The 18,689-nt window shown below is 41.0% G+C and overlaps 2 protein-coding genes across 3 annotated transcripts in view; one reads left to right on the forward strand and one right to left on the reverse strand.

Annotated features, from left to right (window-relative positions):
• Positions 1-4,270: 4,270 nt before the first annotated feature.
• cyldl (cylindromatosis (turban tumor syndrome), like) lies at positions 4,271-12,177 on the reverse strand. The gene is made up of 15 exons (XM_026346178.1): positions 11,872-12,177; positions 11,131-11,590; positions 10,380-10,628; positions 8,600-8,678; positions 8,341-8,519; positions 8,002-8,167; positions 7,510-7,648; positions 6,921-7,031; positions 6,741-6,832; positions 6,595-6,658; positions 6,362-6,494; positions 5,891-5,999; positions 5,692-5,810; positions 5,108-5,321; positions 4,271-5,017 (listed from the first exon to the last, which is right to left on the reverse strand). The coding sequence occupies exons 2-15, from the start codon at positions 11,566-11,568 to the stop codon at positions 4,833-4,835; spliced, it is 2,277 nt and encodes a 758-aa protein (XP_026201963.1). The 5' UTR covers positions 11,569-11,590; positions 11,872-12,177; the 3' UTR covers positions 4,271-4,832.
• A 605-nt stretch (positions 12,178-12,782) lies between these two features.
• zc3h3 (zinc finger CCCH-type containing 3) overlaps positions 12,783-18,689 on the forward strand; it is a 49,649-nt gene continuing 43,742 nt past the window's right edge. For both annotated transcript variants that reach the window (XM_026345821.2, XM_026345822.2), the window contains exons 1-3: positions 12,783-12,875; positions 14,213-15,632; positions 15,874-16,043. In XM_026345821.2, coding sequence (XP_026201606.1) covers positions 12,830-12,875; positions 14,213-15,632; positions 15,874-16,043 — 1,636 coding nt within the window. In that variant the 5' untranslated portion in view covers positions 12,783-12,829. The remainder of the gene's footprint in view (positions 12,876-14,212; positions 15,633-15,873; positions 16,044-18,689) is intronic.

The raw sequence follows: 18,689 nt of genomic DNA on the forward strand, positions 1-18,689 counted from the left end.
GCACAGCACAGCACAGCACAGCACAGCACAGCACTCTGGACTACCACAGAGGTCATCCACAGAGCTGATCACAGCGAGACGAACGGGAAACATGGTGGACAGCAGGATCAAAAGCATCAGGAACGAAGACAAATATCCAGAGAGTCAGTGCTTGAAAGAAACATGAGACAAAAGGAGTAAGAGTGGAGGACACTCTTAAACGCAAGAAAATCCTGTGTGTACTCAGATCACACACATTGTTGTACAAGATGCAACAGTGGACTGATGGAGTAGAGGTTGATGTGACACCGATGTGCTCTTCAAAGCCTTCAAAGCAGCGACTTGTTGTATCTCGAAGTGCAACAGACATTCAGATCGGAGCAGGGTTATGAGTCTGACCTTGCGCCTTTGAAGTGCGATAAACAGTTCATTTCCTGCTGCTTCGGTGTTTCGCTGCTCTGTTTCATTACCAGCACAAACGTCAGCAGTGAAATTTTTCCAGCAGGTCACAAAGCCGTGGTTTCCAAAAGACTCGTCACGACTGAGGACACACTCTGAAAGACACGTGGTGAGAACTTAATAAAGAGAGTGACATCATTACTAACATGAAGATGGAGTCCAGACAGTTAAAAAAGTGGTGTTTTAGATCTGCACATGTACCTGGACTGACGCAAAGACACTTCCAAAGCTGTTTTTTTATGTCCAACTGTCCAACATGGACAGACTAACCACACATCCAGCATAAATAATGGAAGCGTAGTTACCAGCAGGTCAGACTGTTTTTTTTTACTGTTTCACTTCTCATTCAAAAGGCTCAATGGGTTCAAACTAACTGCTTTAGGGCAGCAGCTTTATAAACTGGTTAACTCAATGACACCAACCATCCATGGAGTCAAAGTGTGACCAACGGTGAAACTGCCTCAGGAGTGATGACATAACTGCATTATGAGCATCTACGTCACATTACGGACAGAGAAGACTGGTGACTTATGTCAGACTGGAACGTTCTTCCTCAACAGAAGAGGAGGTCTGTGACATCACTCAGATAGAGACACGTTGACTCATGTGATTCCAACAACACACGTGGACACAGAGTGGAAAAACAACTTACAAATCACCATCAATGGCTGTGACTTCACGACTCTACAGAGTTCACAGGTCTGCGGCTGATGAATGAGACTCCTCACTAACTAAAGAATTCATGTTTCCAAACCAAGGTTTAACGAGCAGTGTGCTGAGTGTCCTGTGGTGCTGGAGGTGTTTATAGTTGTGTTGTCCGTCCATCTGTTCCACCCACATCTTGTGAACGTGATATTTAAGGAGCACCTGGAAGGAACTTCTTCACATTTTCCAGAACTGTCCACTTGGACTCAGGTGGGCTGTTAGAGTTTGGTGGTCAAAGGTCAAAGGTCAAGGTCACCTCATGTTATTCCAATTTGTGTTTTAAATAGAAAATGTGTTGTGTCATAGTCACAAGCTGTACAGTATGTTTTCAGGTTCACTAGACATCACTCACTCAAGGAAAATTCTCACTTGAACTCAAGGATGAACTGATTAGATTCTGGTCGTCATAGTCAAAGATGTTTTTGTGAACACAACATCTCAGAAATGCCTGGAGGGAATTTCTTTATATTCTATATACTTGGACTCATTAACTAATTAAATCTGACTGGTTTTCTGAGGCATATGGTCTCTAGGATGTGGTTCTAGTTTACATTAGCAGCACTTACTGCAGTATTGACAGTTATAATTTCATAATTTTAAGTTATTAAAAGCTGGCATCTTAACTAATCAGGTTCCAGGAAAAGACAGATCACTCTCAGTGTCAGACACACACTAAAGTAATGTCTCCACATCTCACCTGTGACATTTACCCTGCTGCCAGAGACTCACTCTGCTGTTAAACTAACATGACATTTTCCTGTCTAGCAGTCTCACATTCACATTGATCTTTTATTCATGAATACCATTTATTTCAACCTTTTTAAGGAGAATGTTCTGAATGTCTTGATGTTTCGTGTTCCCATTATTACCCAGATTCTTTTCCAGTGCTTTGATGTGACGTCTTTCCTATAAATATCCTTTCTGGACTATAAATTCTCTTTATTGTCACGTGTTTCTTCTTTATTTGTGATTGGTTTGATTTGACCATGACCTTATATTCTCTTTTTGTTTTGAAAGCATTTTTAGTCTTTTTAAGCAGACCAGAGTTAGAATTGGTGGATTAATCTATGACCAGATAATATAAGTCAGTGATGGTAACACTGCAGGTGAGGAAGCTCCAGAAATCAAAGTCACAAATACTAATTAAACCATAGGTACATTCTGGTGACGGAGAAGCGAAATGAGAACATATTTCCTGCTGCGGAAGCACCAATAAAGATAATTGCTGTTTTGTCATCAATGAGTTGCAGGAAGCTGTGAGACATCCAGTTTATTTATGTCTTTAATACTCTCAGCTATTGACTTAACAGGGCTCAGGTTTTCAAGGGACAGGGATGTACACTGATGAGCTACAACATTAAAACCACCTGCCTAATCCAGTATGTGTAGGTCCCCTTTGTGCCATTCAGTCGAGCTCTGACCTGTCAAGACACAAGGATCTCGGAAGGTGTTCTCTTCTATGTGGCTCTAAAAGTCAGCAGTATATCCTTTAAGTCCTGTAAATTGTGAGGTGGAGCCTCTGTGGATTGGATTATTTTTTCCCTGATGCTAAATTAGATTATGAGCCATTGCCATAAAGTGGTGCACTTGTGCAACAATCAAACCCAACAATTTTAGGTAAGGGGTAATATGTGGGAGTCTTCACATGAATGCAAGGGCCTCATGTTTCCCAGCAGAACATCACCCAGAGCATGACCCCCCCCCCCTTTTTTTTTTTTTTTTTTTTTTTTTTTTTTTTACCTACAGAGCATCCTGGTGCCATGTCTTTGCCATTTAACCAACACACCACATTATACAACACTCTCCTGTGGGATCAGACCAGAGAGGCCCCTCTTTATTCCCCATGACCCCTGTCACTGATTGACTCCATAAGACCTGTTGCTGTGGACCTGTCTCACCTGTCAGACCCTGATTTATATCCATCACAATTTGGCTGTTGTTAAAGACAATCAGACCTTTACAATTCTTCTTGCATAATGTATCCTGCCTTTATAATAACATAGTAAATATTATTCAGTTTACCTTCGATTGTGAAGCTTAATATGTTTATATCTGTTCCACCAAGTAAACTAAACATTAGGGGACCACTAATTACTCCCTGGGGAACACCACGAATAAGTCCACTTTTCTAAAACTGCACTACTAACTCTCGAAAACTTAGACTTTAACTAAAGAGCTATGTGATGCTTCAAGGGTTATTTATTTGCTGGAGTGTGAAATCTTTTCAGTTTTAAATAAAATGGAATTTGTACCTACACATAAAACGTAAAGATTGTTTGAAGTTAAAATCCAAATTATTATCACCTAGTAAATGTCAGTACGGGAGAGACAATGGACACAGCTGCATGCTAAGCAAATAGTTTTTGTTGTTTCCCTTCATGTTTTTCTTCACCTAATACTATAGACACTTACATAATAAAGAAATGTAGCAGGAAACACACACATATGGTCAGTTATTGTATTTATTATACTGATTGTACATAACCCTTGCAATAAACACAGTATACATGGAAAAGACCACAATTTAGGATAATATATATATATCCCTGCACGGCATGTACCACCGGCAGATAGACGAAGTGGCTGATGTCGACAAATCCTACCAGTGGCTGGACAAAGCTGGACTGAAAGACAGCACAAAGACACTAATCGTTTCAGCACAGGAGCAAGCTCTGAGTACAAGATCGATAGAGGCTGGGATTTACCATACCAGGCAGGACCCTAGGTGCAGGCATCCAGCACATAACAGGGGGATGCAAGATGCTAGCAGGCAGGGCATACATGGAATGCCATAACCAAGTGGCCGGCTTAGTGTACAGGAACACAGGCTGGAAGTACCAAAGTCAAAATGGGACACACCTCCAAAGATGGTCGAGAATGATCGAGCTAAGATCCTGTGGGACTTCCAGATACAGACTGACAAACTGGTAATAGCTAACCAACCAGACATAGTAGTGGTGGACAAACAGGAGAACAAGGCTGTAGTGACAGATGTGGCAACATCAGGAAGAAGGAGCACGAGAAGATCGAGAAGTACCAAGAGCTGAAAGAAGAGCTGGAAAAGATGTGGAAGGTGAAGGTACAAGTGGTACCCATGGTGACAGGAACACGTATAAAAACACACACACACAGAAAAACTATGTTTAATGAGGTGAAATTCAAATATTAAATATTCAAGATTCCAGAGAACTGAAGCAAATTTTAATGACATATATAAAGTGACTAGCCCAGCCACCGTCCTCGGCCCTCATTAGTCAAATGACTAATTGAACAACATTGTATGTTTACAATAACGCTTTTTTTGACAAACTGTAATGAAACAAATGCTGTCTTCTTTGAAGGATTATTAATATAATATATAAGTATTAGATCCTAATTTACAGTAATGTTTTTTATTGGCAACACATATCTTCATATCTGTGATTGTCAATTTCTTCTCTTTACAGATTAGTGCAAAATAAATGAGCGAGCAACATCAGTTGGTACAAAACCAAAGTAAGAAAACTATACCGTCATAAATTATTCCAGCGTCCCAGCACCAAAGCAAGAAAAGTAAATGAAATATATGCACACACATGTTCATGTGTATTTCCATTCACTCATAATAGAACAGCAGACCAATCAAGCAATAGGAAATTAAATGAAGAGTAAATGATTTCCTGAATGAGAAGAGGTTTTCCTCTGTCCCCTCAGCGATACAGGGACATGTTGGTGCTCTGATACAGATACATGTAGGCATCACAAAAGAGACGTTTGGCCACACCTTTCATGTCTCGTGGCACCTGACTGGCCAGCTCAGCAGGAGACATCTCCAGGTACATGCCAACCTCGGGACAGGCGTGCACCTCAGGGATATTGAAGCCGTTTCTATCTCCTGAAGACAACAAGTAATCAACCAAAGAGGATTTGTATGAATGATACAGGCAATGAGACAATTCATAAAAAACAAACAACAACAGCTCACCTTGTCTGTCCGCCATGCTGTCGAAGAAGATCCAGTCTTCATTCTTTGGTCCGTATTTGATGAAGGACACATAGTGACTCGTCTCGATACAGAGCACAGCAAACAGCTCCAGTTTGTCTCTGGTCAGAGTGTGAGTTATGCTGCGACCTTGGTAAGCTGTGGGGATTTCCAGAGCAACGGGTTTATGGAGCCGGCGCTGAGGATGAGAGTGCACCTGAAAACAAAGACAAACCATAAGTGCTCCAACTAAAAATTATACTGTAAAATATTAATTTAACTACACCCAAGACCTCTTTAATACCACAGAGAATTCAACTTAATACCTGCCTCATGTTCATACTAACTCCTAAAATTATCTATTATATTAAAAAAAAACAGGAGTTAAGATGCAGCTTGGAATTAATCACCAAGTCCTCGAGTTTACTGACATTTATTTCATAGTTCTGTCTTTTTTCTTTGTAAATGAATTTTAGCAATGGTTACGAATCATTAAATGTATCATATTTATGGACATTTGTTAGTTGATCCTCTGTGTTTCAGCTATAAAACAGACATTATCAATGTGATTTCCTAATGACCCAAACCTGAGATGAGCATGTCTTGCAGAAGACTTTGAATCCTGTTTGGCCGAAAACAGAATCTTTAAAACACTGGGTGCACTCTTCCTCAGCCATGTTTCCACACAGTATGCACTGCTGAGGACCTGAAACACAAACACCACAGGTCGTATTCACTTGTGCTTTTGCATGTCAGTCTGTGCGCACTGCGTGTATGAGTGTTTACCTTCGGTGAGGAGGTCAGTGATGTCCAGCTCCAGAGAGGGAATGATCTTGTCAAACATCTTAAATTTCTTTCCAAAACGAGGCATCTGGAGGATTAGGCAGGAGGGCACCTGCAATGATAAGACAATAAAATACGATGATTATCACAGCACAGAGAAAATGTGCTGAGAGAACTGTCCAACAGAGCCATCTACTGGAAAAATATCAGCCTTAAACATGGGAAAGCATCAGTTCAGATCTGTGCTGTGGCTGGTTTCAGTTGAGCATCTTTCTTAAAGACTTTTTAACATAGTGATTAAAGCAGGTAGGAAACACACCTAAATCATACAGGCCGTCAGCTAATGTGAGGTTTAGAACCAGTTACTGGCACTTGCTCTTATTTTCGAAAATACATGTTTGTTTGTTAAACGTTTATCTCTTAGTACAACATAAACAGTTGCTCTATCTAACTGCTGACTGAGGGGCATCTCACCTCTTCCAGCTTGAGTTCTGTACTGTGGAAGGAATGTTCCAGCAGCTGCTGAACGGTAGGCAGAACCAGGCTGTGGTTCTGGTCCAGGAAGATCTGATAGCAGTAACTCTCCTGCGATTTACCACCAGCTGAGCTAAATGTCAAAGGAGGAAACATGCGAAGAGTGAATGTAACATCCTTCAAAGCTTCACTGTATTGAAGCCGGTGTGTGGTGATAATTCGAAGCGGCCTACAGTTTGAGTAGAGGGTCCAGGCTGAGGATATGGTGCATGATGACAATGAGGAACTCCTCTGGGTCTGAAAGACAACAGTCACATCAACATTCGCTTTACAGCAGTAAAACACATCAGCTGATCTAAAGCTTCCACGTTAAGCTGACCCTTCTCATCAGTGGTGAAGGAGTTACTGTAGCCGTGTTTCTGTAACTGCTGTCGGAGCTTCATGATGTGCCGCCCTTCAACAAATCCCTTACTGTAAAGAACACACAGACACATTTGTACATCATCACAGTACCACAAAGGAAAACTAAACATTATATAAACGGCATCAAAGCACAGACCTGCGGAGGGGGTTGACAATGTCATAGAGCAGTGTTTTCTGGATTGGGGCGTCCTGAAGTGTTGTTGATTTAAAGAGCATGGAGTCCAACACAGAGGAGCAGGAAAACAAACTGAAAGCCCAAAAAAAGTCTGAGTTACGACATAAACAACTACACTATGTTCTCTAATAAACTGACAGGTTGTAAATTTGCTTGTCCACATTCCAAGTTCAGATTCCTTTACCAGTGCTATAAAAATACACTTGCATTAATTTGAAAATAGCTACAAAATAAGTACATTAAACATGATCATCATTTTAAAATATAAAACCAGCTGTCTTCAGGAGCCAGAGCAAGCACAGACTTCCCAGAGATTATATGAATTTAGCTGTTTCTTCAGTTAATAGTCCAGCATATGATCCTTAAATGCACCAACACAGAAAAGTTTGTCCAAAAATGTTTTTCACACTGATAATTTAGCCACTCAAACATGTTCTGAATTCTCTGCACTGAATTTCTGCAATTTCTATTGTTAATGACATAAAGCATGCTAAACTTCAGTGAAAACCTTAATGTTAAATAGTTTAACGTCATATTTCATCCTCCTGACCCGAAGAGCGCAGCGTCCATGTAGCAGGAGTTACAGTGGCCTTGGATCCCCTTCATTCGTCCAATCAGAACCTGGTGGACCTGCTCAGTGCTGATAGGAGGAACGGTCTCCAGCTTCCCTGGACCTGTATCTGTCTCCACTTTAACACACAAACAAAGTGTTAACTGTGCATCTAAACACATAGTGTAAAACCATGATACATTACACCACAGGCCAGTTGAGCTGTTGATGACTGCCGGTGGAGTGATGCCCCCAGCTGGACCAGTCAGCAAATGCTGACCTTTATGTTAAGTATTTTATGTACATTATAAATATATATAGTTCATAAAAATACAGTATTATAGTATTAATATTAATATACTTTTTATATATTTACAAATCTATATTACACCTTTCAAATGAGTGGGCAGTCAACAATGCTGCCAACAGGCCCACTGTGTCCACAAGTGGGCGCTAACTAGTCTGATGTTAGCTGATCAGCCCTGTTCTAACCTGTGTCTTCCAGTTTTGGCATCTTCTCCAGGGGACTGGCTGACATGCTCTGAAAGCGGGAGTCAGGACGGCAGGAGCTCAGTTTCACAAACAGAGCTTTTTTAGCAGGACATTTGAAGAGACGCATATCTTTAAAGGTACCATCACTCACTCCCCAGTCTTCCTCCTGCAGATGGAAATACAGTTAAACGTACTCATTTCTATTGTTAAAACATCAAGAGTATCATCAGCCCCAGAATACGTTGTTCCTAATTATCAGCCTGAACGCAATATATATTCCTAAAGCTACTTCATGTGAAGATTCCATGTTTTCCTCTGTTACAACAGTAAAAACATTACCAGCTCTAGTCCAGCCATTTTTTCGTGTCGTTCAGGCAGAGTGCCGATCCAGCGGATGATTCCATAAGAGTTGCCTTTACCCAATGTTACTTCTACCACAGAGTTCACACTCAGATCCATGTACAGATCATCAGTGTTTGGTTCTGCAGCAGATTTATCAGTGTCCATGAGCTCTGGCTCTACAGTAAAGAACATAAGGGTTCAAACTATGGGAAATATACAAATAATCAGATTCCATCATGAAAGAAGTTGCTCAAACCTGTAGGCTCCTGTTCCTTTGCAACCCAGTCTAGTGGAACTTTAATTTCACCGCCTGTCTTCCCATTCTCATCTGTATCCTTGAAACAAAAACAGAAAACATTTTAAATCCTGCAAATGGTTCATTTTGTGGCAAAAATGCCTAAAAAAAACATGTTGGTTCTATTAGAGAACTTTGTGCTAAACCAGAAAATATAAACATACAGCGGCAAGAACTGTGGAATTTTGTGGTTTTCTGCATTAATTTTTCATAAAATGTGAACTGATCTAAGTCCAGAGTATTAAAAAATATAATGTGCATAAAATAAAAAACAAAAAAAGACATGTCTTTATTGAGAACAACCATAAAAATCTCACTGTGCTAGTGGAAAAAGTATGTGAACCCTTATTTGAATTATGACCTCAAAAAAACGGGAAGAAAATTATTGTGAGGGTGTGGACTAGAGCTACTTCGATAGACAAAAAAAACACCCAAACCTTTTGAGTTTGCTCTGCACAAGGATAATACACTTTTGTGAGCTATGCCTCGCCAATCTACAAATGGAGACACTTTACGACTCTGGCTACTTTACCAAGACCCCAAAAGCACAACAAATTAATGAGGTGAAGAAAAAACCCAGAGTAACAGCCAAAGACTTGAAGGCATCATTTGAACTGGCTAACATCTGTCCATGAGTTTACAGTAGGTAAAACACTGAACTAGCAGGGTGTCTATAACAGGACACCACGAAGGAAGCTACTGCTTACTAAAAACAGAATTGCCTCATGTTTGCCAAAGAGCACATCGACACTCCATAGCAGTATTGGTAAAATGTTTTGTGGACTGATTAAACTATATTGAACTATTTGGAAAGAACACACAGCACTACATCTGGTGTAAAAAGGTCACAGGAAAACATCATGCCAACTGTAAAGTGTAGTGGAGGAAACATCATGATTTGGGCCTGCTTTGATGTATCAAGGCCTGGCCAGCTTGCAGTGATTGGGGGGAAGATGAATTTCCAAGTGTATCAAAACATTCTTCAGGATAATGTGAGAATGTCTGTATGCCAGCTGAAACTCTGTAGAAGCTGGGTGATGCTACAGGACAATGACCCAAAACATACAACAGAATGGCTTCAGAAAAACTAAATCTGCCTTTTGAAGAGGCCAAGTGCCAAGACCTTTGGGACGACTTAAAGAGAGCCACACACATGGGATGTCCAAAGAATATGACAGAGCTAAAGTAGTTCTGCCTGGAAGAATGTGCTAAAATTCCTCCTGGATGATGTGCAGGTCTGATCCACAGGTTTATGCTTGTTCTGAATAAAGTAAGGGAAGACCTGATTTTTTTGTGTGTTATTATTTCAGGGACATTATATTTGTTAATATTCTTGACTTAGATGAAGATCAGACCATGTTTTATGAGAAATTAATGCAGAAAACTGAGAAATTCTATAAGGTTCACATACTTTTTCTTGCCACTGTAGATAAGGATATAAGCATATATCTTATCTTATCTTATCTTATCTTATCTTTTCTTATCTTATCTTATCTTATCTTATCTTATCTTATCAGCTGTGAGAGGATGGCGGAAGTTTCATTAATTTATTTTTAGGAAATGAAACATCTTTTTTAAGTTAATTGCCACAAATTTCAGAGAAATACCGTAAATTATAAATTGTAAGTGTATAAATAAATAAATAACAAGAAACCAGTTACCACAGCCTGTAGCAACTGGTGTGACTAACTTCAACTAAAACATTTCCAGTAACTGTTAATCAGCCCTAAAATGCACTCACTGTGGAGATCTTAACATAAAGTTGTCCATCCTTTTCCTGCACATCTATCACCATGCCGTGGCGACATTTATCATCCATCACGTATGTGACTCTGTCACCTGGACTTATCTCTTCTGTTTCTGGCTGTGAGGAGGGCGACGACAGCCTGACGCTGGGGAATGGGGCAAAAATGCCACAATTTTTCTCACATGAGAAAAGTTTCTTATAGTTAAACTGTCCATCAGTGTGTCCCTTCCCCCTGTCTCCGCCCTGGGGGGGGGAAAAACAGACGTTTTAATTAATCTCACATTGTTAGTTTAAGAGCTCAATCAATGAACCTGAAACCTTCAGAATGATAAACAATCTTCTCTTTAAAAGGTTAATTCACTCACACTATGATTTTGGTAGTAATTTCTACCTCCACCTTAGTGTAACTGAAGTAAACTGATGTTGATAGATGACAGAAGATAGAAGATGATAATTCTACTTTGTGTTTACTATTGAGGTCATAGTGGAGGCTAGAGTCTTACTGGAGTGTATTATTATTTTTAGAGGTTCTCCAGGTAACTTCACCTGAACAACTGGGAACCTTTAATGTTCTCACAGTACAACAAAATGTACACAAGCAGAATTCATGGCAGAGCTGCTGTACTAGTGTGAATGCACATATCTCAAAACCAAATGAACCAAAACGACTGTGAACCACAGTCAGAAACAGAAACCAGAGGGGGAACGCCAGAAAATGTGACGAACAAACACTTTGAAGTCGCACCTGCAGTTCAATCCCAAAGAACCTTCCTGAAACAGGATCTGGGTATTTCGGCTCTGTGATCTTCCCGATGTATCGGATGATGCCTCTTAGAGTCTTCCCTCCTTCCTCCACAAGAACTTCAGTGCCCACAGTGAATCCTAGTGCTTGTCGAAGAGCAGCTCTGTCTCTGAACCACTCCAGTCTGTCTGAGTCCTCAGACAGGGCCTGCAGCAGCTCAGCTTCCTCTGCACACAGTGGACTCATACACTTAATGTCTATGTCATAATGTAATCCTGAATGTGAGCCCAATGGGATGACTGGCAACTTTGGAGAAGAGCTACTTATGTTGGGTCGTAGTTTGAACTTGCTCTCAGGGATGTAACATACGCGTCCAGCGCTGAGGTGTTGAGGATTTGCAGGTTTTTCTGTTATGATGTAGAACCTGGACTTTGTTGACATGTTGCTGAGATGTGGCAGGGTGCTGTAAAGACACACACACACACACACACACACACACACACACACACACACACACACACACACACACATACACACACACACGGTTAACATAACAACAAATCCACTAACAACTTTGACCAGATAGCTAATTCTCGACACACTTAGCTGGAGACAACAGGCTTCTGAAATGTTAATTAACAATAACAAACGCTGAACGTTAAAAGTTAGTGAAACGACCTGTAACAGTTCACATACTGTTCCCCAACGTTTTCAAATGGAAATCTGTGACATAGTTCGCGTTACCTTCACTTGTTTTGCAACTTTAAAGTTTGCTTTCTGTTTTATCTTCACTCGCTCCTGTTCCAACCCGACGCCTCGTTAAGTTTCACTTCCCCTTTCATTTCACTTCACAGCGGCGTCATGGAGCAGGTCACCGTCCGCTGGAGCCCGTGTTAACCAAGTGTGTCGGACACAGACCGAACAGCTGATATCCAACAATGTTCTCCGTCCGAACAGACCTTTAATGTTGTGAGAAATAATTTCCAAGTGACGATGTTGTTTTCAAACCAGTTGACATCCTGCAACGCGTCATGCCATGCACAGAGGTTCTTCCGCCCTCAGCGTGGCCTTGCAGGACACTCACCTTCCTAGGATTAATAATTTGAAATATAAACTGCAGATATGCTAGGTGGGTTAGGCCACATGTGTTGTGTTAATATGGGATTTACAATTATATTTGAGTTGCTGAAAGTGGTTTTATTATGATCTAACAGCTCCATTCTGGAACAGTGTGTGTGTGTGTGTGTGTGTGTGTGTGTGTGAGTCTGTCACGTTTTCCCAGTTAATTTCGATGTAAAACTGGAACTGTTTCTTGGCAAATACATAGTTCCTATGAAAACAGATGCCTTCAGGATGTTCTTCTCTCTGTTATTTAGTGGTTGGGTCTGTTACTGGCTGTCATTTTGTTCTATCCATCTCACTGGCCTGAAGTAAAGGACAGAAGATATCACTGACTAACTGAATTGACTGACAGAACACTCATTGCATCTCCATAAAATCCCCCCTAACAACACTCAAATACAAATCAGGGAAATGTTGCAGTAGATACTTAATTATGAGCTGTTAACCTACAAGGTAAAACTGAGGGCCCTCTGCCTCTAACTCGAGCTAACGGCGAGCTGTGATTGGACCGTATAACTTACGTATTTAACAGAGGCCTATCTACGTCGCTGTTTGATGACGCTGACATTCAGTTGTAAACATGGAGGAGAGGGAAACGTTGAAGAGGCAAATTGAACTTCTTCAAAGTAAGTCTTGTTTTTTAAATGTCGATACTTTCATCGGTAGCAGGCGTTTAGAAAAACACTTTAAATTCACAGCTGTGATTACGGTGTGAGACCCACACTTTGTGATATTTCGTAAATGAACGTTAGCTAACCGTTGACTAGCCGTTAGCTTTCAACTGTTACTCTCCAATATACTAGCTAAACTGTTAATTAGCAAACGTTGGTTAACGTTACAGTCAAACAAGGTGTTAACCTTACTCACATTTATAAAAAACTAAATATTTATGTGCTTTTAATAATATAGGCTATTGTTTACACAGGTACCGGTGCCTAATTAATATATCCAGATTCAATTCAATTAAAAAAACTTTATTATTCCCAAAGATAATTGTTTTGACTTGTTACAGTTGTTCTCAACTCAGATAGAAAGAAAGGGAACCACAACCAGAATTGATCTACACAAACATAAATTCAAAATAACATCTATACAGAAAACTCAGTATGTGCACATGTGTGAATATGTAAGATATAAGTGCAGATGTAAAAATAGGTCAGTTTTAATAGTCCAGTGTTGAATGAGAACAAATAGATAAAAGATGAAACTGGAACCACAGACTCATAGAACATCTGCAGCATGGTGCTGCAGACATTAAAGTACCTGAGGCTCCTTAGAAAGTACATACGACTCAGAGCCCTTTTTACAGTGCTTATGAGTTCTTTGTCCAGGCCAGTTTATTGTCCAAGTACACTTCCAGATTTTTGTACTCCCCCTGTATTGAGAGAGGGGTGACAGGACTCCCAGATTTCCATCACCAGCTCCTTTGTTTTACTGATGTTGAGTTGAGTCCACACCAGCCCATGAAACTGTCCACCACTCCCTAGTCTCCACCCTGGATACAACTGCAGTGTTCCTGAAGTCTGAAGTATATAGGGTGAAGAAGAAGGGAGACTGATCCCTGTGGAGCACCTGTGCTACAGATCCTTAGGCTGATTCCATCTAGCCCTGCAGCCTTTGTGGGATAAAGCCTGTTCAGCTCTCTCCTCACCTGATCTGCTAAGATGGACATAACGTGGGTGGTGACTGAGTCATGTGGGGGAGGGACTGACGAGTCTGTAGTGAAGTGCAGTATCCATATTCTAAGTTAGCTGGAAAACTTCCTGCAAAAAATGTTAAACAGGCGAGTAGGGATTATCCGTCTGACAGAGTAAAGGATTAGCTAGACAATTTTTTTTTTGATTTTATGATACTTTTTTGATTTATGATTAGGAAATGGTTGTTAATTGCAGCCTTACTATGGAAATATATGGAAGGACAGCATTTTTGTGAAAGTCTTTCAATTACTCAATTTTATTCCCAGATCTCATCAATAAACACAAGAGTGTCCATGGTGACACTCCATTTGCAAGAGTTGAGCAAAGGCATCATGAGGCTCCAACACCAGCCAGAGGCAGATGTCACAGCATATCATTTACAGGGAGACAGTATGCTCCCCAGTTCCATGGAAGTTGGAGAAAAACCTACTCGCTGAGAAACAAGAACCCTCAAACATCTATTGGGCATCCTTCAGCTTCTACCTCCTCCTCTGGGGAACAGTGTAGTTCTCAAGGCTTATCTTGTAGCATCTCACTACCCAGCCACAGCAGAGCACAGGAAAGTGATAGAAACCAAACTGCCACTTTATCGTCAGATATTACTAAACTGAAGCAAGAGAAGCAGATAAGCAGCATCACAGGGATTAGGGAAGATGCAGGAACACCCCCATATGTTTCATGTAAAATAGGTCAAGGCGCAGCTGTATCTCAACCTGCAGGAAGAAAATCACTTTTAAGCTCAACAGGTATGACACAACATGAAAAGCTTGATGAGAAACTTCAGCAGAAGACTGAAAGCAGACGTGTTGTCCTAGTAGGAAAGAAAATTAGTGATTTTTCAGAAGTGCCTTCTTCAGTCAAGGTCAACACTTCAACCAGTTTGCAGAGCAGCTCCAAAGGACAGATTAAACCTTCCCTGTCCAGCAAAATCAGCACTGAGACTAAACACACTACAAGAAAAAGACAAGGGACCCAAACAATTCTCATGAGTGGCAAAACAACACCACTTTCTGCTCAGTCTGAAGTACCAAAACAACCTCCACTCAACCCCTCATCTCAGAAAAGCCAGGCCCAATGTAGAGCATCGTTTTTAAAAAAATCTAAGTTCACTTGGGTAAAAAGCCAGATTATAGGAGGAGCAGAGCACAGACAAAGTAGATCCCTTTCCTCTCCCGCAAACAAAAATGTGACGGCTTCCCCAATGTCAGTTTCAAAACTTGTAGTTACTGGAAGCTCCCCAATCACAATCAGTAAGAGAACCCCTGCCAGGAAGTTGCCCCGGAAGCCTAACCTGGTCACCTCCAAGTATAGATGGGTCTCCACCTCTGCTGTAACCCAAACCAAGACACCTCCAAAATCACTATCCCCCAAAGAAAATGGAGAGGCCATAATTAAACCTAAACCCAGCTCCACTCCCTCTGCTAAAATAAAGAAAGGAACCAGCTCCTCACACAGCAGCCGTTACCGATGGAAGGCAGGGGGACAGGGTACCTCTGTGGCAGTGACAGGAGCTGCAACTGCCACCCGTCATAGATCTGCCTTCCACTGGACGCCAGAAAAAAGCAACAAAGTGGTGAAAGGAGGACTTGTTTCCCCATTGCCTCAACATGCCTCCCTCCCATCCTCCTCCCCTGGTGGGTTCAAGCTTCGGAGCAGAATGAAAATCATTAGGACGTCTGCCAACAGGTAAATGGAAATATGCATTCAATCCTATTTACTTTGTTGTGCGTTTATACCTGCTCTGAGTCTGCCTGCCAAAAGATGGCAGCAAAGTATGGTCTTTTATTCATGATGTCCTATAGTTTGTTTTCTATTTATGTTAACATGTTTTTTTTTTTTTTTTTTTTTTTTGTTTTATAATTTGCTTAATAGCAGCCAGTGATATATTGATTACAGTTCCCTTTTGCCCTCTGTATTGTGTTCACAGTGCATGTGGGACAGAGGGGAGCAGCCCGTCAGCAGTAAAGTACTCCCCACGGGGTCGAATACACACCTCAACCCGGAGTCCCATAGGAGTCAGGAGGACACCCTCCAGGGAGCTTGTGTCTTTTGGTAGACACAAGTTGAGGCGGCTCTCCCCGACCTTATCAAGGACATGTAAGAAGCACACACGGACACACTGTGTATTTATTTTAGATTTTGAAACAGGTCTGTTGAGACTAGATTATAGTATTTCTTTTAATGTTTCTGTAAATGTCCATAGTGAGTACTATATTCTACAATGACAATTCCTCTAATGTCAACCAAAGGTTTAGTCTTAGAAATGAACATTATATGGTCAGAGGAGGGCCCATGGTACAATGATGGTACTGCACTGGACAGTGCTGGAACCTTGGAGTCATTGTAAATCCTTCTCTTCATTCTTCCTTTCCTTTCCTTTGCTAAAAGCATGTGGATCTTAAAATGTTCCCACACTTCAGCTAGTAACACTTATGCGTTTTTTGGTGGTGCTATGACAACTTGTTTTAACAAAGAACTCACCATTTGTCCATTCAGCTGTTAGCTAGCTAGATGTCCTGCATAGATGGCAGGCCTTTACCTTTCTGTAATACCTTTCTGAAATGCTTTGATTTTCCAACGATACACATGACATTTCTACTAGATTTGTTGTGAGAATTGTAAAACAAATGGTGCTGTCAGTACTTTATGCCCTGTTGTGTGCCTTACTGTTAGCTGACCTTTTATTTATTTGGATTTAATTTAGCCAGTTGTTTTTAACCTGTTCTAGTTGATGGGATCATATCATATAATTTATTTGCCGCAGCACTCTCTCTATCAAAATCAGTATGGAAGATTTCAGATGTGCACTAAGTAGATTCTTTTGAGCTATACTTTAGTTTTGGTTTGGACTTTCAGCGTGTTAGCATTTTTATTTGGATTCTCACTTGGCTCTTTGCTTTTTAGTTTATTGCTTTTTGTTGGCTTACACTTAATTTTTATGTTGCACCGTGTTTTCTTTAAATACCTATAAGTCCTGCATTACATGCCCCAAAATGTTGTCAGAATACTGCAAGTTAAATAGTGCTATACTTTACCTACATCTACAATTAATTATAACTACGCCATTTGACTTTGTGGAAGACTAATGTCGGTTAGCAATGCACACTAAAATCAAGCTTTCTTCTTATGCCTGTTTATGTGGTATGGGATTGGGACCAATCTTATACATAATTGGCCTTTATCTGAAGCTTTGACAGCACCTATGATGACCATCTCCAGTAGATGGCAGCAGCTCACATCCATGTCCTTATTGTAAGGTCTTTGTGTTGCTGGTTGTCAGAGGGTACCTGCAGACTATAAGAGGAGGGGGGAGGTTAATTGATTGCCCAATTCAGCCGTGATGGCGAACAAGTGCCGATAGCGGGTAATTTGCAGAGGTGGAGGCAGGCAGCGCCACTGCTATCAAGCCCTGGCACTGCTCTCTGCAGTAGATAAAAAGGAGCTAATGCATAATTATCCTTTTGCAAATTGGATTGTTTTAACGAACTGTAGAATATAGGCCTAACCTGATGGAAAGCAATCATTGTTTTTACAGCTCCCCGTCCCTCCCTCTCCCTCCCCCCCCTCTCTCCACTTGCCCCTCCAACCCTCCGGTCATTCTGCATGTACCCTACACGCCTCATGCCCATCTTGGTGTAATCTCCCATACTCAATGGAGTCAGAAGACATTAGAAAAGCCATCACTATTAACATTAGGCTTTATTCGTCCCCATGGTTCTGCATCCATCAGTCTGTTTCTCTTCTACTGATTCTTTAACTTTACGCGTCTCCTTTCTCACACCTCTTTACATCCCTTTCCCCCTTTCCTACTTCTTCATCATTCCTTCCTGTGCTTTATCTCGTGTGGCGAACCTGACAGGCTTACAGCAGGAACACATGCATTTCTAATTAAAGATGTGGACTCAGAATCAGAGACACTGGGAAGGTGGAGCAGGGGTGAGTGCAGAGGAAGATGGAGTGTGGAAAGCTGCTCATAGCCGTCTGTGCCTCCGATAAGAGCTGCTAATAAAGAGCAAATTGAATTACTAATGATGGGAAGCAGAGTCCCTATAGATGAGTCTGTTAAAAACCAACCTTATGACCACTCACACATGCATGATAATACACTCACAAACAATGTTTCTTAATTTCCTCCTCAATGACTAGCTTTAACCTCCCCTCTTCACCTCAGGGGGCAGGCGTTTTTTAAGGTACTTGGTTATCTGCAGCTTAATTTAAAGACGGCATAAACCTAGGTAAGCAGTTAGGCCTGTAATGAATTGAGAGCTCTGTGTATGTATATATCTATATGTGCGTGTACTTGCATGCGCCTGGAGACAGCCATGTAGCCAAGATAATCTAATAAAGCAGATAAATGTCAGGAACAGGCAGAACACAGAGAGGAAGAGTGCTGAGCCGAGCGGCTTCGGGCCCCATGTGACAGGCTTCTGGAGCGTTTTAGGTCTCTATCTCACTTGGCTTTTTCCTCCCTCGCCATCTCTCATCCAGTCTCGCTCAGTCTTTTCCCTATTTGTAGCTGTCCTCACTGTTCTGCTAATATTTCCAGTTTTTAAGCCACATACTGTATCACTTTGCCGACTGTAGGCATTTTAGGTATGATCTGTCGTGAATTATAGGTTTCTGAATTAGAATATTTTAACCATTATTTTCCATTTACATTTTGATTACTGAATAGACCTCTGACTATTTTTTTATTTTGTCTAAAAAAGAGAAGTTGTTAAAATGCTGTAAATCATGGTTGAA

The sequence above is a fragment of the Anabas testudineus genome, chromosome 4 (assembly GCF_900324465.2).
Source record: "Anabas testudineus chromosome 4, fAnaTes1.2, whole genome shotgun sequence".
Classification (NCBI taxonomy): domain Eukaryota; kingdom Metazoa; phylum Chordata; class Actinopteri; order Anabantiformes; family Anabantidae; genus Anabas; species Anabas testudineus.